Source organism: Aythya fuligula, chromosome 3 (assembly GCF_009819795.1).
Source record: "Aythya fuligula isolate bAytFul2 chromosome 3, bAytFul2.pri, whole genome shotgun sequence".
In the NCBI taxonomy this organism is placed as follows: domain Eukaryota; kingdom Metazoa; phylum Chordata; class Aves; order Anseriformes; family Anatidae; genus Aythya; species Aythya fuligula.
The window spans coordinates 45,276,986-45,303,600 of NC_045561.1; the positions used below are offsets into that span (position 1 = coordinate 45,276,986).

The 26,615-nt window shown below is 38.3% G+C and overlaps 1 protein-coding gene across 2 annotated transcripts in view; it reads left to right on the forward strand.

Annotated features, from left to right (window-relative positions):
* The window catches only part of RPS6KA2 (ribosomal protein S6 kinase A2), a 294,655-nt gene that overhangs the window by 222,349 nt on the left and 45,691 nt on the right, over positions 1-26,615 (forward strand). For both annotated transcript variants that reach the window (XM_032183722.1, XM_032183723.1), the window contains 6 exons: positions 2,299-2,405; positions 9,634-9,671; positions 10,446-10,588; positions 17,162-17,232; positions 18,117-18,205; positions 26,444-26,508. In XM_032183722.1, the coding sequence (XP_032039613.1) occupies positions 2,299-2,405; positions 9,634-9,671; positions 10,446-10,588; positions 17,162-17,232; positions 18,117-18,205; positions 26,444-26,508 (513 nt within the window). The remainder of the gene's footprint in view (positions 1-2,298; positions 2,406-9,633; positions 9,672-10,445; positions 10,589-17,161; positions 17,233-18,116; positions 18,206-26,443; positions 26,509-26,615) is intronic.

Sequence of the window (26,615 nt, forward strand, 5' to 3'; positions counted from 1 at the left end):
GCTTGCCATGAAATCAGGCTTTGTTAGCGACATGTGCTGTCTTAAAGAACCTCTCTGATTTCATGGGAGAAAAGAGAAGTGTTTCTTGGCACATTCTGCACAATCAGGGGACTTGGAAGTGAAAGAGCAAATCTTAGCTTTTGTACTCCAATGAAATTTCAGATTTTCCTAATGCTTTTACAGTTCAGTGCACCCCACTTTATACTATCAAGAATGAGTCCTGTTAACTTGACAGTCCTGATATATGCTTCTCTTTTCAGTGCTTGCAACTCGTCTTGTCTACCTATTCTTTGCAGCTCTTTAGTGGCAATGTATCACAAGGGAGGATGTTATAGGAAAACTCGTATTGCTTGCAGTTTATGAAATATGGACTTGGTCCAACTGTAGTGATTTTAGTGGCCTTTCAGTCAGATCACATTACAGCATGCGTACATGCAAAGTTCATTTCTTTCTTGTCTGTCTTTCTGAGAACTGTGACTTTAACAGGATATATTTTTATAGATTAAGTTTTTCCCTGATTCTATTGATTTCATATCATGCTTAAATTATTTGTTTTAAACCATATTAATAATCAAAATTTATTTTTTATATTTAATATAACTTTTATATATATCAGAGTTCCTTCTATCCTTTACAGTGACACTCTTAATTAAATTGTGTGACATCTGCCCTCAGAATCCTCTAGTTTTGCTGTCAACCTTCTGCAGCTTCTCAAAGCACTCAAGTATTGTGGCTGCCCCTTTCCAAGAGCAGAGGCTTAATTTTAAAAATAAGCTCAACAACTTCTACTGGACATATTTACATTTACATATGACATGAAAATTTGTGTTGAGATGAGTCATTTTACTTCTGTCATATGTAGTATTTGCACTTGTGTATCCGATATATCTGCTTCTCCTTCTGCATTATTATTGCTGTATGTACTGAACTTTAATTAAAGAGAAGTTAATATCATCTGAGTTGTAATAAAAGTTGAACCAGAGGGTTTTCTTGCCATATGAACTCTGTTTCTCTGAGCTTAGTGTTTGGTAGGGTTTTCTTGTTTGGTTGGTTGGTTTTGATTGCAGAATTTTTTTCACACCTAAACCAGAGCTTTCAGTGTTAGTAGTAGCTGTGTCAGATGTTGAAAGGAAACAACCAACATCAGCTTAGACCTCATCAGGCCCTGTGTGCTGGCCAGCACATTGTTGCTCAGGACATCTGCACCCGGATAACTAAGGCTCAGCACAAGGTCCTGCTCCTTGATCTGCCTCTGTCCCTGGCTCTGGCTCAGGATGAAGCTGTTTGTTCTCTCACAGCTAAAACACAGGCACCTCTGTAGATGCCCCTTTGCATCAGGGGAGATTCTTCTAGCTGCCATGCACAAGGATATGCCAAGTCTTCTTTTTTTTTTTTTTTTGCACACACCTCAAATGCTATCCCAGGCTGCACACCTTCAAGCAGTACCATACTGAAGATGCTTGGCACCCTATGTCAGATATTTTCACCTGGAAAACCATAAACACAATGCTGTGCCCCAGGACTGCAGCAGTGCTATCCTGGGTGTATGGGAGACACAAGTACTATGTGGAGTGAATGAGGCCACACGGCTCTAAAAGCACTGCCTTGCAATGTAGCTGCAAGGCCCTTCCACTCCTGTGCAGAAGCTGGGGGTATTCCCCTGTGGCACATGCCTTTGGCAGTGAGGCCAGGGCCTAGGAGTCTGGTGGCCACTAAAGGCACTGAAGAGACCCCCTGCAGATTCCCTGAACCCTCGATGCATGGAGGCTTCAATCCATCTCTGAGTGTCCTCGCGCTGTGTTATTCTGCTCATATTTGGAAATGAGATGCGTTTTTGTTTCTAAAACAAGAAGCCTTATGCTTCCCCAGAGAGGTTCCCCATATTATTATGTGAGAATTTAGGAACCAAATGCCAAGATCTTAGCAAATTAAGAAATGTGAAAGCAATACGGGCTGCAGTGAATACATTGAATTTTGCCATTCACTTCCAAAGGCTAAGGAGTTAGAACCTTGTTTATATTATTGCGACATGATGTCATCTAAACAGATCAAACAGACGAATGAGAGCAGCATGTTTTAAGGAACAGAAGAAGTACTCATCAGATCAAGTTTTGTTTTATAAGGAGAATCTGGTAAGAATTGTTAATGTGAGCTCAGACAAATTATGGAAAATTGAACCTGATATGATGGGCCTTCCAGCTTTCCTGAGTTAGACAATTCCTTCCCCATGTCTGTTTAATGCAAGCCAGCCCACCACTGTCTAGTAAATAGACATGTTCTTCTTTTCCTTCTCTCTAGGTGATGTTTACAGAAGAGGATGTCAAGTTCTACTTAGCTGAGCTGGCCCTGGCTTTAGACCACCTCCATGGGCTTGGAATTATTTACAGGGATCTGAAACCAGAAAAGTAAGTTAATGAGAAAGAGTGAACTGAAACATAAATACGTGAGCTTTTAGGTCGTTTCTGCTCCTCGTCTTGCTAACAAGTCAAAAGGTACCAGAGACTCTGTCTTCCTTCCTGTATGTGAGGCAGTACACAAGAGCCTAACTGTCAAGAGTAGGTTTTGTCCACTCCATGTAAGTTGATAAGGTAGGGAAGTACCATATCCTCTCACAAGTGAAGCTTGGGAAGTGGTGACACGTGGTGGAGCAGTGGTTGAGATACCAAATACAGAAGTGGCTAAGGTGGTAATAAGTGGAAGACCCCGTACAGTCTAAAACAGAAGCAGTGCAGTCTCTTTACCAGTGTTTATTTTCAGTTATTCCACTAGGCTGGGGCATGAATTGAGCTCTGGTCTCCACAGTCCCATTCTCCAGGGTCTTCCTATTATCTCACTTAAGCATGAAGCCAAATACTTAGCTGCAGTGCAATGTGATGTGGCCTCAAGTTTATGAATGTGCTCAGCGCAGGGTTCAGACCTGTGCTGTTGACTTCAGCAGAACAATTCATGATTCACACCATTTAATCTGGCCTTCCCTCTGATGGGTATAGACTGTTCAAAGCAACTCCTCTTCCAGGTCATACAAAATATGTCTTGGCACTGTTCAGTTTTACTATAGCCATTGTTTAAAGTAAATGAGAATCTCTGAAAACTAATGCAACTAACAATTTTGATTAACAATTCAAAATATTGTCCCAGAATGATTCTAGATTGCTTGCTATTCCTAATGTGGTTCTATGTAGGTTTTTTCCTTCTCTTTTTTCCACTGCAGTACATCAATAGACTAAATCACAGCCACAGTGCTCTGACTGGCAGTCATGTGATATTGTCTTTATTCTGTTCCACTTGGATGGTGCTTTGCTTGCATCTTCTGTGCCAGTGCTAATAAAGCAGGCTGCAACATGTCAAAGTTACCAGCCTTTTTAATGTAATGGTCACGATCATTTAGAAAAGTTGACCGCTGAGAGCAGTCTGCTTGGCTGCTGTTTACAATTCCAAAATAGCAGAGCAAGCCTTTTCCTTTTGTGATACAAAATTTAAAAATGCAAATCTTTCTTTAAAAGCTAATTATATTACTGTCACGTTAAAATAAAAAAAAAAAAAAAAAAAAAAAAAAAAAGATACCAAGATTAATTGAAATTGGATTTTGTAGGTAAGAAGCTGAAGGAGAGGAGATTATTTATCTATGACATAGTACTATAGTACTATAGTTTTTTGCTTTTAAACTTTGTTTCTGGTGAGTGTTAATATGAATCGTGTACTATTTTTCTTTCTGGTGTTAGATGCTGTTTTTCATGTAAGCGTGTGATATATGTAGCTGCTATTAGAAGCTATCCAAATATGACCCTGTGTATTCAAATAAAAGTCATGGTGCTGCTACATTTATAGGCATACACCTTTTCTTTTTTTTTTTTCCTTTGGGAGAAGTCAGAAACCAAGGAGAAAATTAAGTGCTTGTCAAAACTATTCACTGTATTTGAGACACGCAGAACCTGATTTCGCAGGTTCTCAGCGTTATGTGTCACTTTGCATTTCAGTACACATCTCTCTCTGACTTCAGTTGCAAGTGAGAGAGTACTTACTCTTTCTGCAGACCAAACTGCAGTGTCTCATATCAGGGATCAGTGAATTGGGAAATTAGAGCTCACCTGAAAAAGGAAGGTGTCACTGATTTGCCACTACCACACAGAAATAAGTAGAAAAGGCAAAAGTGGAATCCAGTTCTGTGTTTTCATGTCTTAAAATAAGTTAGCCATCCCCTTCATTCTTCAGCTGTGCCAAAATCCCTGAATACTATCTATCTGTTCTGCTACCTGTGGCAGGAGTTTTTTGGAACAAAACAAGAAGTATCTCCATGCAATTAAAGACCTTTAGAGAGTAAGGTCAAACTAAGGTGGCAGCCCTCATTCTGGTGTTTCCTAACTTTGAATGTATGTTTTTACAACTTGACTTATATAATAATAAAATTATAATAAGTGTAATTCTTTATACTTATATATAAATATATATATATTGTATTGTTAAAATATAAATATATATATATTGCTTTTACTATTGCTGTACAAGAATGGGAATGACCCAGACTGGTATAATTGATGGTCATACCTGGGGATAATTCAAGGCATCTGTTTAAGTACACACACACACACACAAAATTCTTTAAAAATAGCTTTATAACCACTAAACCTATGTGTAGCCATGCCTAGCAAAGCAAAGGATGATTGACTGTGGTTTCACTGGAGCTTTAAGTTTAGAATAGAAAAACATGTACAGGTGAAAAACATGCATTCTGAAGGGGAAAAATGTTATATTTTTAAGTTACATCTAGGAAAGGATAGCTTTCTAAATGAGACAATAACAGAAAAAAAAAAAAAAAAAAAAAAAGGAGTCTCTCAGGATAATTTCATCCTCCACTTGTCCTTGTGGAGGGTCAAATATACTAAGGTCACTGCTAGTGTGTGGCTAACCTGTTCTTAAAATAGCTGGTGAAGACTCCAGAGCATCCATAGCAGACCTCTAGAAAGATGCTCTTAAAATCTAACTTGAAATTTCTGTGCTGTAGTTGCAGACCATTGGTCCTTGGCCTCTACTCCTAGACTCCCCATGCGGCATGTTTGCACTTGGCAGCAGTCATAGGGAATTGCAAGAATGGCCTTGTCCTTAATCCTGACTTCTGTATACTAAACAACAAATTTACCAAACTCTTTTTAACTCTTTTTTTTTTTTTTTAAGTCATTCTTTCTAGGCATTCAGTCATTCTCATTTCTCCCCTTTGATTTCTCTTGATCCATATCTCCTCTGAAGTACACAACATGAACTACACAACATCTTGGGGAGAAGCATTACCAGGCTGAAAGAGCACAAAAGGTTTACTCTGTCAGTCAAAATGGAGATAAATTAGTTTGTAATTTCCCAATTCTTTTTTTCCCCTTTTGCTAAAAGATAGGCACTGCATTTGTCCTTCCTTCATTGCTTAGTGCTTTTGCTGTCCTCCAGAAGCTCCCAACAGTAACTGCTAATAGGTTTGAGATTGCTTCAGTCAGCTCTGCAAGTATCTTAAAATGAAGCTCATTGGAATTGTTTATGGCAAAGAAGAGTGGTTAGAAAATAGCACTGTCCAGACCACTTGAGAGAACCTCAGTACATTAAAATTTCAGGTTCACCATTTTTTTTAAGATTCCCTGAGCAAAAAAAAAAATCATATTAACAATTCAAAGCTATGATTTAATTTTAACTGCATCCAGAATATATACATACTCAGGGAGTTGTTATAAAGTTAGCTGTACTTATTTCAAAAAGGCAAGCAATTGAGTTTGCTGGTTAAAGTCTTGTATGGAACAAGTAGATGCTGCTTCTCTAAAAACACCGAAGCTAGTTTCTTCTCTTTGGGTTGTCTTGGTGGTTTCAGTGGGATGCTGTGTGGAACAAGGTGCTGTTCAGTCACATTAAAACCTCACTTAGACCATGAGACATGCTTCTGTTTAAGAACTACAGTATCAAGCTATTCAGTATGGCTATGTTGAGCTAGAAAAATGGGGACTTGTAAATTAGTATATGAAACATGTTATTGCTTATGCTGTGGTTTAAGAGTATGGATGACTTAGAAGTAACTCTACCTTCTGAGAATGTAGAATTTTATTTATTTTGCCTGTTCTAACTCCAGGTACCCAGCTGCATCTTGATAGGCTTCTATTGTAAGGGCTTCAGTTAGCAAGGAGAGGCTTACGTTGTGATGCCCTCAGCTGTCCGTAAAAGGGAGAGCTCAACTGCTCATGTAACAGCTCCTGAGCTGTTGAACATATATTTAAACAAACAAACAAAACAAAAAAAGAAAGAAACAAACAAACAAAAAGGCATTTAATACAGCATACCGTAAGCCATGGCAATTTATTCATGAGTGTAGCTCTTTATAGGGAAGACCTTAGGATCAGTAAGGGTCAAAGGCTTTTGGTGGAGGATTGCTATCAGCTTCCACAAAAGCCAAACCGTCCCATTTGGGGACTTCATGGTGCCAATGAACTACAGCAGAGATGAGTTCAGCATAAGACTGTTCAGCGTACCTGAGATAGTATGGCAACATGCAAACACTGGAATGTTAAAAAAAGGTGGACTGCCTGGGAGAATATTCATTTCAGGGAGATATTTTGATATATTGGATATTTGGGAGATATTTCACTCTGTCCGGTACTTCATAACAAAGCCTGCAGCCAAATTAAATGCTCTCTGTGACGTTTCAGATTTTGTTTCCAACCTGAGTTTTTGGCTATGGTTTCTGAAAAACACGAAGTGTGGGTTAAATTCTCTGCAAAACTGAGCTGACTTTGAAAGAAACTTATATCATCACAAAACAAACAGCAACAACAAAAAACAGAGTTACAGCTTCAATAGGTTTGGCAGAACTTCACATTGATTTGGGTATATTGGAGCTTTAAAATAAAGCCTAAAAGACTTGACTCAAAACTACAGATAAAAGAGAGAAATAAGAGAGAATTACTATGGCCTTGATTTAAGATACAACATAAAATAATATGAACAGCTAATATTCAAAGTCTTTTATCTCTGTGTTAAAGCTGCAGGAAAAAAAAAAAATAATAAAATGAGGTTGCAGTCCTAGCTCTAACACAAACTTCTCTTTCTCCTGGTGCTAGCCAGGGGAACGCCTTTCCCCTGCTAGCAGGCTAACTTCTCGGCCTCTGACATGCAGATTTCAGCTTTTATTATCCCAAGACATACTTTTAAATTGAAGTCAGTGAAAGCAGTTTTGTTTATTTATTTTTGTGGGATCATCCTCAGGCTAAAATGTTGTTGTTGTTTTGAAATAAAGAACAGGTTGACAATGGTAGTATCCTGTAAACACAATCGAAGTTAAAACTAAACAGATAACATGGAAAAATCTAATAGTGAAAGATATCACTCACTGGAATTACAGCCTAGTTTAACATTTAAGTAGTCAACTTTTTTTGGTTTTTACTATTTCAAAGCATTGGTTTAGGAAAAAAAATATATCTCAAACCTGAATCAGATTAACAACTTCCAGTTCTTTTTTCCCTTCCCCAAAGTAGTAGTAGTAGCTTATTTCAGATTACCTGATCCTACAAACCCTAGGTAATACAATTTGATTGTCACAATAGAGTTTCTACTACTGACAGTGGGGGATAAAAAGGAACAGTAAAGTGATAAAGATAAAAAGAGAAGACAGAAAGGATGATTAGAGAGGAACTTTGCTTCTACAGCCAAAGAAAAAATATCTGTCAGTTGCTGTAAGCTGGGTATTTAGCAGCAGATACGTTGTTCTTTGCTTCTAAATGTCACTCAAAGCTGTTCCACTGCATTATGCTATTTTCTTTTAACATCAAATATAATTTTTTAGCTCATAACTATAACTTTCTATGCACTGGCAGATGGCAAATGTGGAAACCCCCAGCTGTCCAAAACATACTGCCAGGGGCAGCATGAAGCTGAAGGCAGCTGAGGGCTCTGTATAAGGGTGTATTTAGGGAACAGGAGGGAATTATAGACTAAGTTTTTGGGGACATAGGCTACACACATGTAGGAAACCAGGATCCATATATTTTGTTGCTCATGCAAACATTTAATGTGAGAAAGTATACATGTACTTCTGGGTCACTTAACCCAAGAGAGTGTTATCAGTCTGAGAGCTGCATGACTGCTGCCTTCATATCTAATGGAGGCGAAAGGTATGAAAACCATATATTGCCTACATAGAAAAGCTACGTGAATTTTCTGTAGGAAGTCAGTGGAATATAAAATTAACATTTCTGGGGAAAATCCCACTCCTCTTGAATTGTGCTGTTACTCACAGGGGCTCCCTGGGCATGGGACAAAGTCTGGGGTGATTCCTGTGAGCTGTGCTGCCCTGGCCCTTCTTGCAGAGCTGGGTCTGTGGGGTTCAGACGTTCATGCTCACTTCCAAGCTGGCAGGTGTTTCATTCTGTCCTTTTCTGAAGCACAAGCCTCTTGTTTATGGATTATAGCCACAAAAATACATTTAAGCAAACCTGTTATAGGTTGGTACTTAAAAATTATGCCTGATCAGGAAAGCTGGAGAGAAAATAGAAGTGAAGAGGTTTTTTTTGAGAAGAAAAAGCTTTAATTATTGAACATATAGTAGTGGCTCAGCTGCTGGCCTTTATTTGATGAATTACAGAATAACAATCTGTTCCAAATGCACACACGAATGGCAGATCATCTCTTTTCAATTATGTTTCAGCACAGAGACAACCTTTCACAGAAGTTACACACAACCTTTCCTAATGTGTTAGTTTTTCTTCTGTCTTATTTTAGTCCTGAATAAATGGATTAAAGTGACTTTCTAAGAGAATGAAAATACAAAAATAGCTGATACCTCGCTAGACCAGTTTGAAAAGACAAATACACTAAATCTGACTAGGACTGAAGAAACACCACCTTCATTACTATGTCAGTACTAATAGACAGAAAAATTACCAAAGATCATTATTTTTCAGTTTCAGTGTGCCTTCTTATTTCTGTAAAAAAAACTAGCAATGCTTTTTGCAAACTACAGTCAGTCATTTTTCTCACAGAAATGTTGAAGTGCCTTTGTGAGAATAAGAAAAGTTGGCAGGTGGTAAACGTGAGAACACTTGGATTTGGCTGCCAGGCTGAATTTTCATTTATGCTTCCGGACAGAATAAATTAGCAAGGGCTGAATTCCATGCAGCTAGGCTGTGACTAGTCATTATGCTCTGTGATCACTTTTATTACTTCAGCATGAACATATCTACCTTTGGAATTAATTTCAGGTCCAGAGAGTCCAAGCCTTTATTATTTGTGCCCTTGCCTTTATTATTATAAGAACAGGGGAGAACCTATAGCTCCTTCTCCTGCTGGAAGCAAATTCTCTGCAGCTGTTTACTTTGAACACCCTGTTCTTTCTGAGCTCAGTTCACATCCCCATCCCAAGCATGCTCTGGAGAAAAGAGGAGGCACCCTGTGCAACTGCCACAGGCTCTGCTTGCTTCAGGTATGAGATCAGTCATGCCTTTGGGGAATCATTTTTCTTTCTGGAGGAAAATAATGCACTGAGGGTTTGTTTGCAAATGTATTTGAATCATGTATATCTCCTTACTCGCCTTAAACATGCTTTATTCATGTTTGTTAACTGTGATCTGTGACCACCTAATGAACTTATCTTTGCTTCTTGCTTTACAGCATTCTTCTTGATGAAGAGGGACACATTAAGATAACAGGTATGTGAGGAACAGAAAACTCAATGCCTGTGAACTGATTTTTTATTTTTATTTTTTTGTACTACGTTCCATGCAACTTGGTCTGTGCCTGGAAAAATTTTGCTTATGAAAAACTCAGAAGGTAGAAGAGATTCAGTATTAGCATTCTTTCCTCTGGCAATTCATCAAGCACTCGTGTGCTGCACATCACATGGAGAATACAGTATTTTCTTGGCAAAATCATTCTCCAGACTGAATTGAATCTTTTAATCTCAACTGCCTACCACCATGGACAGAAGGTTGTTCCCAGTATGACTGCTTACTCCAGATTAAGTTCTCTGAATTTATAACTGAGTAGAGGACACCTTAGAAAACCATTCCTTTGCTACTCTGGAGATGCTGTCTGTCCATCCTTATAACTGTTTTCCTTCTGCAATTATTATTCATCAGAGTAATCTGAGCAAGAATGCTTACCAGCATTCTTTGCCAAACCTGAACTGTGTTTCTGCTCATTTAAACATTCTATTCTGCTTTGAGCCAGAACCTCAGAGAAAGGAGTATACTTGCCTTCAAGACATTTTAACAGATGCTGGCAAGGCACTCCACATAGGCAGGGCATAAGTGCACACCTGCCTTTGATCTTTCCACACACAAAATATGTGAGCAGCCAGAAGGTGCTTCATCAGTTGTTTGGTGTGTTTTTCTCCAAATATGTTTGGTCTGGACAGCCTTAGTGAGCACAAGTGTTAATAATCCCTTTTATAGACCTGACATTTTTTTTTTCAATTTATATAGATTTTGGTCTAAGTAAAGAAGCCATCGACCATGACAAGAGAGCATATTCATTCTGTGGGACAATAGAGTATATGGCACCAGAGGTGGTCAACCGCCGAGGACACACGCAGAGTGCTGACTGGTGGTCTTTTGGTGTGCTCATGGTAATGGAAAAGTGGTATTTGTTTGTTGGGGGGGGTGGCTGGAGAAGTGATCAGATACCTCAGAGTTGTGGGGGTGAGTCATTGATTGAAGATGCTTATTAGTCCAAGAGCTACCATATATGAATACATCACAAGGAAAAATACCACAGTGAGAAAGGAGCTATCTGTGCTAAAAAATTATGTTGCCCCAAGAGCCTTTAGGAATAAACCTGTCACAAAATACAGTTAGCCTGAAAAGTAGAAGGAAGCTCCTGCATAAGAGATGAGTCCCTAGAAAACACTTTCCAAAAAGATCTCTATGATCTCTTCACTAACTACAGTGAAGCTGCTTGGCTGATGACAAGGGGTTGATAACACGCTTGTGAGAGCTGCAGTGTTTGATGCTGGGATGCAATGCCAGAAAAGGCTCTCAGAGAAACATTAAATCCCCCTCATGCCTGCCTTTCCAAAATTAGGTCTTTGAGCTCTAACCTGCTTCCTCCTGTACCCATCCCGCCTCTTCAGTCTATGGTGTCATTACTGCTGAGCAGGATGAAGGGAAGGTCGGGGGAAGTAGTTTTGTGACATTGCTATACATTTAAAACCTGTAGGTTAAAGCACTGTACATGTAGGTTTTTTGATGTGGTTACTCCCAGTGTTATTTCATCAAGCATAGCACTGTACCTTGAGCCTCATTTACTATTCCCGCTGTGATATGTTCAGGTAACAAAGATGAGGTTGCCATCCTGAAGCATGCAGGCTGCAGGCCTGTCCCCTCACTCAGGGCACAGCCACTAACAGGCAGCCACAATGCAGCTAAATTTCCTGTGGCACAGGAATTACTTCTGGTAGCTGTATATTATGTTACCCACCACAATGCAAAGAGTTTGTTTCAGTTCTGTTTGCCCTAAGTAAATAAATAGCATCACCAAAGGAAGCAAGAATAGGAAGCAATTTGCAAACCAGGAACATGTTTGAGGGGGTCTACATCACTGATCTAGCTGGTCGACAGCAGCTAATCTAGATAAACATTGCAATTTATTACCTGAATTTAAAAGAACATCCTTATCTCCTACAGACATAAATCCATTTGTGGGTGCCGAGCACTTATGAATCATGTATGTTTGTTCAGGAAAATCAATAAGTTATGTCTCATAAAATAAATACACACCAACCCTTTAAATTTTTTATTATATGTTTATTTTTGGAGGATAGCTGTGCCTTCTCACTGTCTGTTTCCAGTTAAAAAGAAACATTGATGTATTTGGTGCATAGATTGTTTTTCTTTCACCTGTTAATGGTTCCTTCCCACATTGTTTTTTTGTTTTTGTTTTTGTTTTGTTTTGTTTTGTTTCGTTTTTTGGCTAGGCTTTTTTTCTTTTTTCTTTTTTTTTTTTTTCCCCTCCATCTCTCTCTTCTCCATACCCTCTGCCAGGTATTCAGTATGTTAGAATTAGGAAAGATAAGAATCCATGTAAAAGGAGATGTTTTACAGACAGTAAAAATCATTTTAACTGTAAGCTGATGCTTTAAGCTTTTGAGTGCTACCAAACATCTTAAAGAAAAAAAAAAAAAAAAAAAACAGTTTTAATCAGTTCAAGCTTTTTTCCTTTTTAACAATTAACTGATTAGGGCAGGAAAAAAGGGGATTTCCAAACACTAAACGTGCATGAAGATTTCTGATACTGTCTTGTGCTCTTGTTTTCCTCAGTCTGTCGCCTGAATCTTCTTTTAGGGAAGCTGTTTTTATGCCAGTCTGAAAAAGAGCAGAGAGTTAAATGGAATCCAAATGATTTATTAGCATTTCTTGAAGTTATTTGCAGTATAGAATGAAATATACTTAGAAAATATACCAGTTGGCATATGTGTAGATTGCAAGGAAAGAAATTAGACAGTGTAATTTTTGTGTTTAAATTTTGGTCAGTAGAAGGAACACAGTAAGGAAATAGTGATAAAATAGCTTGTAAGCTAGCCATCAGAAGAGCCACCAAACATTGGTTCTCTCATCTGTTCTTTTCTGTGAACCAAGATTTAATACTACATGAAGAGGAGTCAGGGGTATGCATTGACCAGGCTCAGTCTACAGTCAAACAGTGATCCTTGAAGGCAACATCAAATGTGAGATGTGATTATTAATATCAGGACAAATTTATCTGACAAAGATTAGGTTCTAGTCTTATTAAAGACAGTGAAAGTGAAACTTCATTTACCACCAGCTATGTCTTTGACAGTCACCACAAACCCAAAAATATTACTTGCTGTTTGCTTGCTGCTCAGACTGTTTGAGTTATCTTATGGTAGCATAGTAGGTCTCAATGCATATAGTTACATGAATCTTGAAATTCACCTTTCTCAAGCATTCTCTCCCCCATCGCATGGGGCAGGGTGAGCAAACAGCTGTTGATGCTTAGCTGCCAGCCACATTAAACTACAACATACCTGCCTCTCATTTAGTAAATGACGGAGAAGTTCTGGTTTATCATATTCAGACATTTATTTTTTTTTTTTTACTTTTTTTTTTTTTTTTTTGCCTTCCTGCATCTTACTTATTGTATTGAAGGTTTTAGATAGAGCGTTGCTCTGTTTTAACACTATTTTACAAAAGAATATTCTTCTCATCAATAGATCTGCATGGACAAAGCAATTGATTTAACTTGTTTGTGTATATGACTGATATATTTTAAGCAGCTCCACAAGAGCCTTGATGCCCACTATGTCATTTCTGAAGTCCATATAAACTTGTCTGCAACATAACATGGTGGCTCATAGCAGCGGGTTTATAATTCATCGTACTGATTTACGAAGCCACAGCCATTGTGGAAGTTGTACCTCTTTTCACTTCAGGAAAAAGTACTGCCCACTACCGAGAGTCATGTCAGCAGAGAGGAGACTATAATTAGAGAAAGAAAGGGTGTGATGACTCCATAGACCATCCCAAATAAAAATAAATATATTTATATTTTTCAGCAATGAAGTGAAATCTGCATAAGAAAAGATTCCCTTGCTAGCCCAAGTATTCTGCTCTGTAGTAATTTTCACTTTAACCTAACCATGCAGTGACATTGGAAAAATACAAGATAAAAAAAGCAACACTATCTTCTTGTACAAAATCCTATCATAACATTCTTGTTTTGTTTTCATTGCAAAGGATGGTCTTAATGAATAGTATTTTGAATGTCTATGCTAGCTGCTATGTGAAGGTATACAAACCCTTTGGAAACACAAATTCATTATGCTTCACAGGTGGCTAATAATGGTAAATAACACATTTTACAAATGGTAAAACTGAGTGGCTGACCTGCTCCCAGCTTCCTGGAAAATGACTGGAAGTGCTGAGAGGGTAATCCAGCTTTTCTGACAAGAGTGTCTCTCTACTCTCCAGAACAGAGTATTGACAAGTTTTTTTCTGTAACTTTTACATTTTATCTTTTATTGCCCACAATATTTGGGCAGACTCAGGCTGAAATGGTTTGTGCTGTCTGCTGTCCTTCCATCTGCTATGATTATTCATCTGGCAATCACCCCAGGCTGTGGATTTTTTCTTGTTCATTCTCTTCCTAAATGACCTAACAGCATCACTTCTCATATCCTTTCCCATCAAGCTCATTTTGTGGTTGTATTAGTAGGCAACTGATTTGTAGCAGGGAATAATTGCCTTTCTCTCTGATTGGTACAGAAAGGAAGCCAAGGTTGGAGGGAGGCAAAGTCTTCTGAGGTGTTGGCTAAGAGAAGGTGGCGCCCCAGAATACTCAAGAAGTGAGCTGTTCTCAAGGAAGGCAAGGAACAAACCAACTAGGTTTATACAGATGAGGAAACAGGGAGAGTGAAAACTGCATTTCCCAGGGAAAAAAAAAAAAAAAAAAAAAAAAAAAAGAAAAAAAAAAAGAAAAATTTGCATTAATTGCCAAGAACACTGCAAAGTTTCTTCACACCTAGGCTCAGCTCCTAGTCAGCCTTCTGTGACCCATACTGTAGTTATGTGAAAGGCTGTTTGCAGCAAATGCTCACTTCTGCTTGCATGTTTAGGTTTAGCAAGCTCTGGATTTTTTTTTTTTTTTTTAATGAACAGGAAATTAGGCTGCTGTGCAGCAACCTTAACTGATAAGACTAACTATCTCAAATTGTGTTTTGTTTTGTTTTGTTTTTTTTTTTTTTCAGTTTTGTTATTTCATTTTTAATCTTCTTCAACAAATTTTAGAATCAGGACAGCGTTTAGAGGAACCAGTGCTTTCTTCCAGCTGCTGCTCATTTGAGTTCACTGAAGTCAAAAGCTCAAGTAAATTTAACTCACAGTAGCTGCATTTTACTTTAAATGTTGATGTTAAGTGCATTTCTTCTGAGTCTGAATTAATCTCAGTGTTAGACCTGTGTAACTGGAGACATGTTGTAACAAAGTGCTAGCCATTAAAGCAGTGCAGTAAATATTCCCTGCAGCCTCCAGGACAGTCACTTCCCCCACTCCCTCCTGCAACTTCGATTTCTTTTTCCTTTTCCTTTTCTTCTTCCTTGGACATTGTATCCAAGTTTCTTGCCCTCAGGTTGCTTTGCCCTGCACATACACTGCATTTGTAGATCTTCCTGTGATATCCTAGTGGGTGGGAGCTGCAGTTGTCTTCCCGCATAGTCACCGACCAAGCAGTGGTTTAGATCTGTTATTATTTTGCATCGGCAGCGTCAAGCCCATTTCTGCCAAAATAAATGAGCTGTAGCAGGCATTGTTAGTGCTGTTAAATTAAATTTATTACAACAAAGTAACATGAGCAAGTGTAAGTGAGCATTTGGTACTTATCCAGAATGCAAAGGAAACTCGAGAATTTGTGATGAGGGTTTCGTAAAATATGTGCCACTTTTGTTACTGCCCTGGGAAGCAACATTCTCTGCCCATCATCCCTAGGATATATGACCATTTTGGTCAGGAATAAATCTCCTATAGGTCAGAATTATTTTGAAAATGGGGCTTGAGCTCCTATGTCATTTAGGCAGTTTTACTAATTCTAACCCATCACGTTTCTTTCTAGCAGACAAGCTGCTTTCCACCAGTCCTGCAAGACAGCTGCTGTATTGACTTTCCTAGACCAAGCAGGAGCTAACAGCTTCATGTTTCCAAATCTTGTCTATATTTGTCAGTCATATGCATATTTTTAAAGTATTTTTCCTTACTTCTGCCTTGTGTTTTATCCCTTTGAGGTACTTTGTTCATAATGCAGATAAATCCTTTGATTAATTATAGTCAGTTAATTACTAGGCTTCTAAGCCTCTCATTTGCCCTCTTCACAAGTCTAGCCTAGCAGTTTCATGGTTATAATTTTCTTATGTTTTCACATAGTTTTCTTATGACATGACCCTATCTAATCTACAAAAAGGGAGTAGTCAGGCGATGAAGCAGTTTGACAGTTTTTACTAATAAAAAGGTTCCTTTTGCAACAAATTGGCTTCCTGAGAGGAGTGAAATTACTTGTGTGGTAAGGTACAAAAAACACATAATGGTTGCAATCTGTCCTACTTTAATTGATATTTAATTTATAGCAATTAATAGTAATCAGTAGGTATTATTGCTGTAGAAGATATCCAAAGCCTGAATCAGAGACGTAAGCAAATAATTGTCCTCCTTACCTTCAGTGGACATTGTCCTCCTTTATACCCGGGCTAAATTACGTTCTTGTTTTTTTTTTTTTATTTGCTGATGCATAACCTTCATCATCCTTTAGTCAGAGGAATCAGCTACCACTGATACCCCTATGAAACCCTGAGTCTAGAGCTGCATGAAAGACCTGGTGTTGAATCCATGCTAGACTTATTTGGCTGCTTTTATTACAAATGTGAAATTCCTGTCAAATTTGCTGAAAGCATTGCTCTGTTTCAAAGGAGCTATAACTGATTGATGTTTTCACAAGTGAGTTAGGCAAATAATTGATGATGATTGCTGAGTTTTGCTTTGAGACTTGGGTTCACTTAAATGTGACACTTGCAAAATTCATCATTGAGTACAGCCAGGGAAACCAAAATGGAAGAGAAAAAAGCACGTAATAATGCCTTGAGGATGTCGGGTTTGAACATGCAAAGTATAGCAATGACATTTCTAAGTAGTGCAAATGTAGTTGGACTCAAGTAAAGAGAAGCATAGAATCGTAGAATATCCCAAATTGGAAGGGACGTGATGGATGAAGAAAAGATGTGGAATGGTGTGGTAGACCCATTTTCCTTGCACCACAATCTATGCCAGACACCTAAGAACAACCATACCTGTTCAGACTAAAGGTCCATCCAGCCAAATATCTCATCTCCAATATTGGCCATAGGACAGGTGCTGGAAGAAGAAGCAAGTATGATACTTGTCCCTAAACATACCAAAACTTGACCCAGAGTATCAGTTTGTAACAAGGCTCTTCAGCTAAACGGTCATATTAGTCCCTGATGTTCTGCAAAATCCACATTTGCTGCATCATTTTTTTCCAAACTACAGCTTGTTGAGCCATTTCTTTTCCTCAAGTTTTCGGTTATGTTTGAAATGAATAGAAGATGGTCATGGTGTAGATAAACTATGCAGACTGTCTCAACACTTACTTGATTTGACATTTTATTGTTATTCCACAGTTTGAGATGCTGACAGGATCGTTACCATTCCAGGGAAAAGACAGAAAAGAGACAATGGCTCTTATTCTCAAGTGAGTACTGAAACCTATTTCGTTTGGTTAACTATGAGTTAGCTGTGCCCTTGGGGCAGCCTATAGGTCCTATGTATATGAAGGATGGCAAATAATAATGTGCATATTGAGTTTTTCAAAGCTTTGTAAGTCATAGATTTGGTAAGGTGCGCACAGCTAATGCCTGCATGTGGCTCTGAAATTGCCTTCAGAATATATAGAATGAAGTGAATTACTGAGCAGGCTTTACAAAAGAAACATATTTTACTTTCCATAATACAGAATGTCTTTATACATACAGATGTGGAAATAGATTTCTGCAGGATAGCTTATGTTTTGTTGTTTCAAGGTTTCACATATTTTCCTTTGAAATTTTCCCACTCACTTAATGTTAAGCACAGACCTAATTATTTCGGAGTTTGAAGCTTACCTTTCTTATTGTTACATTTTTTCATTTACACCTTACATTTATGTTTCTTCTCTGCAGCATTGAAACACCAAGGGAAAAGTTGTATCCATTCTAGTCAATGTAATTTATTATCATTATTTACACAATAGTTTCTTTGCATCTTTAAATTTCTCTTGATTCCCAAATCTATTCCTAAAAAAAAAAAAAAAAAAAAAAAAAAAAAAAGTAGGAAAATGATCTATTTAGGCTGCAAATGATATTATGAGATTCATTAGATTTACTTAGATTTACTTCAGTGATGCCAGTGATAAATCATTCAGCAGAAAGGATCAAGCCCTCAGTTTTCATTGCAATGTGTTTAGGTAATCATGCCTTTGGTCAGCAAATTCATGTGCCTGCCCCCTCCTTACTACTGCAATTCCACTCTGTAAACCACAATATGATGGAGAAAATTTTTGAAAAATCTATTTTCTTTTCAAGTGTCGTGTTCTTTCAGAGCCAAGCTGGGAATGCCACAGTTCTTGAGCATAGAAGCCCAGAGCCTGCTGCGAGCCCTCTTCAAAAGGAACCCATCCAACAGATTAGGTATGGGTGTGCATTTGATCAGTGCATTCGTTATGTGTGCTTCGTCTTGTCAAGTAGTGATCATTTCCTTCAGAGATCATTTCCCTGAGAGTTATCCTCTTCATTTAGAGTGCATTTTGCATATTTTCCCCAAGTGCAGGGAACGTTCAGCATTACTAGAGAAATTTGCAAAGAGTGCAGGCAAAACACTGGAATCCCAAGCATGTTATTAGCTTGGATTTTATTTTTTCAGTGTTGAGGGAGAGTGAACCACCATCATTTATGAACTGTGTAAGGCAACTCCAGCATATGATAATATAGGGAACTGGGATGACAGGGATCTTTTTTATTCTGTGTAGGTTAGCTGCAGATCTGAGGTAGGGAGAAAGAGAGTAAAATTTTTCATGAGCTCTCCCATTCTAAAATGCATTTCAATGCTGTTTCATTCTGGTTGCTGGGAACATTTTAACAGTAGGCTTTCTTTGTTACCCTGAACATATTATCTCCTTTCTTACTGATGTATTTTCACCCTTGGTTACTACTAATTCCATTTAAGTAGTGATAAACTAAAGGAATTTATTGAATCATGTATCTTATGCTGTCTCTACCTTTGGGAGTTTAATTAAGAAATTCATCACATTTGTTCAGGTCATGGACCATGCCTGGCACATAATTTTCATTGGAAATTTAGTCTTCATTTATTACATGGAAAAATAAGAATGGTCATATCAAGTGAATGATACCATGATAATAGCTCTGTATTCTTTTTCATTTAGAAGTTATATCCCGTTCTGTGAAAATACATATATGTATTTATGCATATATATATATATATATATATATATATATATATATTATTTTTTTTCACCATAATAGTCTCAGATTCTGCTGTGTTTTGAATGAGCAAGGGAAAATCTTGTTTCTAAAGGAAGAGGGCAAACCAGAGGGCAGTGGGGAATAACTCCAAAGTACACATTTTATATTTCTCCTGGTTCTTTGTACCTCTCTTGTAGGTTTTCTGTTTGTTTGTTTTTACACTCTAATATACCACTTACCAATATCTTTTGATTACTGGTATCCTCCACTCATTCAAGTCTTTCTATTTTTAAATTTCCCTAATAATTTTAAATGCTCCGTTCATCTCTTGCCACATCCAAAGCGTGCTATCCCTGAGCCTGTGCCACAAAGTGGGTTCCCTTCCTCCCTTCATGTCTGCCAGCTCTGACAGAAGAAGCCCTTGACTGAGGTGACACAACAGTTGTGATCCAGGCCCAGCATGAGATTTTACAAAGCTAGCAGTAAGATACCTGAAAAAATGGAAATATGAAGGACCTCTGAAGAGTCAGAGTTATATTTGTCACAGGAGTAGAGGCATCTTTGCCTGATAGTGTTGGAATGAATTGATTTCCTTGTGTGAACTTCTTAGTGCAGAATAAGAATTATTTTTCATTGGAATAATGAATTATTTTTGAAGGGACAAGAGTTTCTTTATGCATCTGCCACACAGCCAACCTGTGTAGCTATCAATGAAAATAGATTTCTGCTATCAATGTCTTAAGAAATTTCTAGACATGTTTTTCTGTGTCAGTACTTTTAGATGGAAATGCTTTGCTCTGGAAACTCAAAAGCTCTGTAAAAGACCGACCGACCTTGTGACCAGAAACTGAATCCTTCAATTCTCTAAACTGTATCACAAGAAGGGAGCTGGCTGGTCCTATTTAAATGTGTAGTTGGCTCTCATTGTCATCCATGGGAGTTTTGGCAGCTAATAAATTACTTGTCTTTTAAGGAATGGCATAGACCGGTTAAATATTGAGACTTGTGAAAAGCAATTTGCTGGTATTGCTTGCAACTGTTTACACTTGCAAGATTATTTCAGATTGGAGACATAAGGTTAGAAGCGAAAAGCTGAATTAGGAAATCACTTGTTCTGAGGTGTGGAAAGAGCAAGAGGTTCAAGAGAGGTTTCTCCTTTTCCTTGTGGTACCCACACTCACTTCTCAGATGCTGGAGGTGGTGCTGCTGAAGCTCTGCCATGTAGTACCTTTAATCCTCTGTGCTACTGTCACAGCATTAGTGGTCTGACAGACGGCAGAGAGCAAACTGCCTGACAGCCCACTTCTACCGCCATCTGCCTGAGCAATGGATCTTGCGTTTCCTAATAGGTACACGTGGGTGTGCATGAGTACGTGGGGAAGATGAATGCTGTGCTCTGTGCCCTTGAGCTCTTGCTTGACATTCTTACTCCAGTATCTCTTTCCCTTGCTTCAGGTGAGGCAGCGTGTGGGCTGTTCCAGCCCTCTGCTTTACAATGAGCCATCTTGGACTGTCACATTTTAGGTGAATGGATGTTTTCTGCATGAATCCAGCAACTCAGCTGAAGCCCCTGCCTCATGCAGTGACCTGACATGGGGGCTCAGCTGTTTTCTGAGGGAGCCCGACTCCCATGGAGGAGGATGGTATGGCATAGGCTGCCCCCAGGAGAGAGCAGGAGACAGGAGCCCTTGCTCCACACAGGGAACAGAGACCACCCAGCCTCCTGCAAAGCCATCTTCTGAAGATGGCAGGAATAGGGAACCAGGCACTTGGCACACTGCTGTGATCCCTCTCCTCCCTGCGGGCGGACACCTGCATAGCCTGTGGAGGCACTGTGCTCCCATGGGTTTTAATTCCTAACCTGATGGCACTTCTTGTAGTCTGATATGTCATAGAGGTGACAGTGCAAAAACACATTTCTCAGCAGGTTTCAGTTGCCATCAAGCAGTTGGGTTGATGTTAAAGAAAAATAGAGTCAAGACATTTCTAGGTTTAATCCACGTTCAGGAAAGTAAGACACTGCAGCAAATATAAACTTTTCCTCACTCACCTCTTCTGTTTCTTTCTGCTATATTCTCTTTCTCTCTCTTGTTTTGTTCTGCACTGCTCATTTTGTGGCTTCCTGCAGTTTGCTGTGTATCCAAAATGTGCTCCAGTGAAATCACTGGGAATTTCTGTATACTGGTCCTTTAAAAAATGAGCTGCTCACTTAAATCAATGAAGTTGCTTAGCTTTAGAAATGAGCCATGACAATTCTAGCCCCAGTATTTTCTCAGTTTTAACATGGGGAATTACTAAGGGGCAAGGTTTTAAACCTGACATTTGTTGAAATAGTATGAAGGCTGGGAGAATGGAAGAGATTATTTATAACAAAAGCACTCAAGGAAATAAAATATAAAGACTAACACAAAAATAGACCTTAACTTTTTGGAGGATACCAGTGGAAATCTTCTGAAGGCATTCTATTTATCAACTGATTGAGAATCAGCATGAAAGATGTTGAAAACAAGCTTGTTGGTAATGAAAGAATAAATACTTAAATGGTTGGCCTAAATGCTGAACAGAAGTCAGTAGATAAAAGGACTACTTCAGCTTTGTAGATTCTAGCTTTTTTCTGGGAAAGGAATCAGTCTGAAGATAAAAGAAAAGTAGCCTTAGACATCCTGTTTTGAAAAATCTTTGGAAAATTAATGAAGCATGCTAAAATAAAGTGTGAACCATATTATGGATCAAACACTTGCTTTCAGTCATTGTTTCAGAAGTTTGCAAATCTGGAGAGTGTTTGTATTTAGTCCTAAAATATTTCTAACTTTGGCAAACCAAAAGATGCTGGGCTTAAAAAATCATTTTATTCTGACTACCATTTCACTTTTTGCTGTTCGGTTTTGATATTTTAAGAAATAGAAGTAAAGATTGACTAGGAATTATAAAATTTTGTTTGAAACTTTGTTTTGAAGCTTTAGGTACAAACGAAAATATACTAGGATTGGAGGGAGATAAATGAGGCAGAGAAGGAACTTAGTGATACTGTTTAACTGATTCTATTTTTAAGTCTGGTGCCCATGATAATACTTTAACAATTTTAACAAATTTTAAAGGAAATGAAAGTCTTTCTTTGGCATCTTTTGTTATGGGCATTGTCTGCCCTTTTCTGAACAGTAAAGGTTTAAGTTCATTGCATTTCTAGTAACTTAAAGAAAGGACTAATTCTCACATACCCAAAGTCCTCAATCTGTTCAGGCAGGTAAACAAATCTAAACAGCATTTCAGGAACTCCTTACACTGCTAAGCACCATAAAGTTCTAGAGTCCTCATAATTAAGATTTTTGGCCGAGAAAGTATACAATAAAAGCATGTGCTGATAGGGTCATCATAGAAGCTGAAGAAATGATTATTCTTTCCTTAGTCCTATGTTACTGGGGAAGAAACATTCTTCTTTGATGCATAGAAAGCTTTATTTTTCAGTTTTATGAGACAACAAACTCAAAAACAAATTTCTCCTTCATCATAGTGATTGTGTGTCATTTTTGTAAATCTTAGAATGAATTTTAAAATGTGTGGCCCAGATCATGAAAATGTAGAGTCACTAAAATTTTATTCCCTGAAATTAAAATTCTTTAAAACCCTTCTACTCATTTTGCATATTCAAATAATAAATTTTCATAGGTCTCTTTTCCCCTTAGTGTATTTCAGGGCTCATGTTGTCCGTAATGATTCAACAATCAAAAACAATTATAAATAAAACATTCTTTCATTACTGCATGCAGACACTTTTATTACAGTCATAAAACAATCTTAGATAATGAAGTTTTCGCTTATTAACATGAGGCTACTTTTATATAAATCTATATGCATTCCATAATGTGTTTAAGCTGGCAATTAGATCCAAAAGCACTATTTATCATCTTGGACCCTTGTGGGACTGCATGGCATGTAGGAACACTTGCTGGCAGTAGGCTTGATTGTGCAGATTATTCTTCACAGAGAGGTCTGGTTACAAAATTGTAGTTAAAGTGAAGTTAAAAAAAAAAAAAAAAAAAAAAGGCAAGTAGAAAACTAGAGGGCAGCAGGTGTACAGTCATGGAGCCATGAGCTGCACTTCAGTGCTCAGTCCTCAACTACAGATTATGGATGGTTCTCTATTTTGAGAACTGTCCACCCCCATGAAGTAGGACAGTCCAGATGGGACCTCTTCTGGGCTTCTTTTCTCTGTGAGAGCACATCTCTTTTTCAATACCACTCTAGATTTGTAGAGGGTAGATGAATGGCCCAAACACAAAGAACAAATCTAGAGAGGCTGCCCCATAAGTACCTAATGCTGTAACTTCTCCCTTTGATTTCTACACAGGGTCAGGGTGGCCCCTAGGGGCACTCAGAGCTATCCCTGAACATGCCCTCGGGCCACATCTTTCCTCTCTTTTTGAAGGAGACCCAGTCACAAGCCAGCAGCCAGAGCGCAGGGGCCATGAGGGAGCTGTGGGCTACACAATCAGGTCTCTCCGCAGGGAAAATTGGGGAATAAAAACTGCAGGAAGGACTGAATCTTCTCTCTGATGTAAAATCAGCTGTTGTGAATTAGAAGTCCTTCGTTCTTTGCAAAATTAGGCTATTACCATCCTAAATCTCTTTAGTACATTAAGCTAGCCAAAGATGGAGTCAAGCCATGACATTCCCAACAACGTGTTCTTTCTGTGCCAGAGCTCTGAGGTGGCCCCAAGTGGGAAACGCTAATTTTTCAAACAAATACCCATGTCAACTGCATGCTACATTCCTTACTGCACACTTTAGTACTCCACAAATAGAAGTAGCTACGGGTGGGATTTTTCCTTGGTTCTGATTTCTGCATTTTTGCAGAAAAGAAAGAACAAAAATGGTAGCAAAAAGTGTTTGTTTCAAATAGTATATCATCTGAAAAAGGGTAGTCATTCCCATCACACAATGATCTATCCATAAGCCTACAAGACAGAGAAGTAAAGCAGCAGGGTAGGAAGCAGAGCAGAGAAGACTAAGGAATGTTACCAGTAACTTGGAGTGTCCTAGTCCTCTGAAATTGGTTTGGCACTTAGGTTTCACCCTCATTTAGTAAAGAACATCCACAGCACATTACAAAGTTTCCAATGACCACCACTGAACACAAGATATTTTTCACAGATATTTCTTCTCTGAAGAGTTATTTAATATGATTCTTTTCGGAGTAGCTGTGCTGGTTTCTTTTTTCTGTTGGCATTGCTGAAATTAGAATGAATCTGTCAGGGGTATCTAGTACAGACTTCAGACAGTGCATGCAAAAACTATGCTAAGAAAGGAATAAAACAAGTCTAATTGCTATCTAAGTCTTAGTATTTTATTGTCCAATACCTAGAAGTCATAAACAACTATCTTGGGAAGAGCAAGAATAGGGTAAGCATATGTGATACTTCACACAAATTCTCTCCTAGTCTCCACGTGCTTTAAGGTCAAGCAAGGGTTTTCCTGAACCTCTTGTGGTTTGTCAATGAAGCAATCTTTAGCAGATTTATTTTCCACATACTTTTTTGGTCTCCCCCTGAACCTATATAAGTATTTTGCCTCCGTGTCCTCTTTTTCAAGTAATTCCACACGTCACACAACTGGCTGCTGTCTGAAGAAGGACCTCCAGATTGCTCTGAACCTGATTCCTACTAGCATCATTTATTGACATAAATTCTCATACAGAAAAAGATGTGGAATGCTTAATCCCTAACTCTCCTCCCCCTCCCTTTCCAAATAATCATGACTTTTCAGATCTCTGTCATATACCCTCCTCAGTCATCTGTTTCCAGGTCATACCCTTTGTTGTTACACTGTTACACTTTGATTTTTTCTTACCTCTATAAGATACACCCTTTTCTAGGTGAGGGAATTAACTAGATTCCACACTAACACTGCAGATATACAATAGATTTATACAGCTACATAATGATGTTCTCTCTTTTGTCCTCTTTTCTCTAAGATTTGATTTCATGGTGTGTTTTCCTAGAAATGTCCATTATAACCCAAAGACCTCACTCCTGCCTGGGGAGGAGGGTCACCTCAGAACACCTAATATTGTATGCCAGGCTAGGATTGTTTATCCTTGTGTGCATCTCTTACATTTGTCTATACTATAAGATTACCAGGATGGGGAAGTAATCAGACCAGCATTACTTTTGAGTTATTATGCAGCAGGCCTGACATAATCCGGTATGTTATGTTCACAAAATGTTTGCTTTTCATATCCATTCATCAGTGAACATTAAGCAGACTGTAGGAAGCCGTTCCTGATCAGTGCATTTTGGCAAACATCAGTAATGTCTTGTACACAAGGAGAGCAGATGTCACATTTTACAAAAGCTTGAGTTGACAAGACCTTTCTAAACTGCTTGTAATGCAGATCCTCAGGAAGCACAACTATTGCATTTAAAAAGCTGAGTCCTCTAAGGTGCCTTTTGCAAGATGCTTATTAATCCCGAGTCCTTCTGAGAATCCAGGATGTTAAGCATCCTTGCAAAGAAGCGCTGGGTACCTTTCAGGAACTGGTTCCAAAATTGCATTGTGAAGCCTTTGCTTCCAGATGTTATTTCTCCTTCTGAAAAAATGAAAGCTACTATTAATAAAGTCAGATCAACTCTTCCAAAATGGAATGCTAAGTCATCTCTGACAGTTGTTTAATTATTACTGAGCACCTGTTATTTTTTGCGACGGTATTGAAGCATATAAATTCAACTAAGGGAAGAAAAAAACAAACAAACAATCTTTTAAGATTAGATTCATTACCAGATCTCAGAGGAGTTTCCTTAAATTTCCAATAGAGAAAGTTTAATAGAGAAGTCTAACAGTACTACCAGTGAAGGAAAGATACCAGTGAGAGTGATAATTTTGGTACTCATGCAAATCTGAAGATGGTGTTTGAGAAGGGAGAACCTAAAAACCTGACTTGCCTGAAATCATTTGGAGCCTTTTGATAATTTGAGTCTGAACTTACTAGCAATGCATTTTTTCCTGCCTTCAGAGAATGGGTGATTATAGAAGGTTTGCTAATCAGTGCAGGCAGGGGATCTCCTGTTGGTGGCAAGAAGCAGCAGTAGCCTTGCTGGAGCTTTGGGACCCCTCCTGGTCTTGCTGGTGCCTGTGCTCTGCTGCAGCTGAAATCACGTCTCATCTGAAGCCTGAAGAGAGCAGCCTTGACACCAGCCTCACTTAAAGAAAAAGAAAAAACCTTCAGTCCTCAAATATCCATTAATGAGGTGCCATTGTCTGCATTTATGGTTGTTTGTATGGTTGTGGCAGTTGTACTGTTCAGGCTTTCTTGTCTAGAAGAAAATTTTAGATGGTGATTCTGGCTTGTCAGAAGAAAAGAGGGATGGGGAGGAAAGCTGGAGAAGTGATATCATGTAGCACTTTACTAAACATGACTTTATTTTGATTCTTTCATTCTCTTGTCAGGTGCTGGATTCGATGGAGTGGAAGAAATTAAACGTCACCCATTCTTTGTTACTATAGACTGGAATGTAAGTGGAGCAGCATTTTAATTTTTTATTTTTTTCTTAGCTAAATTTTTGAAGACCAACTAGCATGTTTATAAAAGAGATTAATTAATCTCTAACGTAGAAGAACC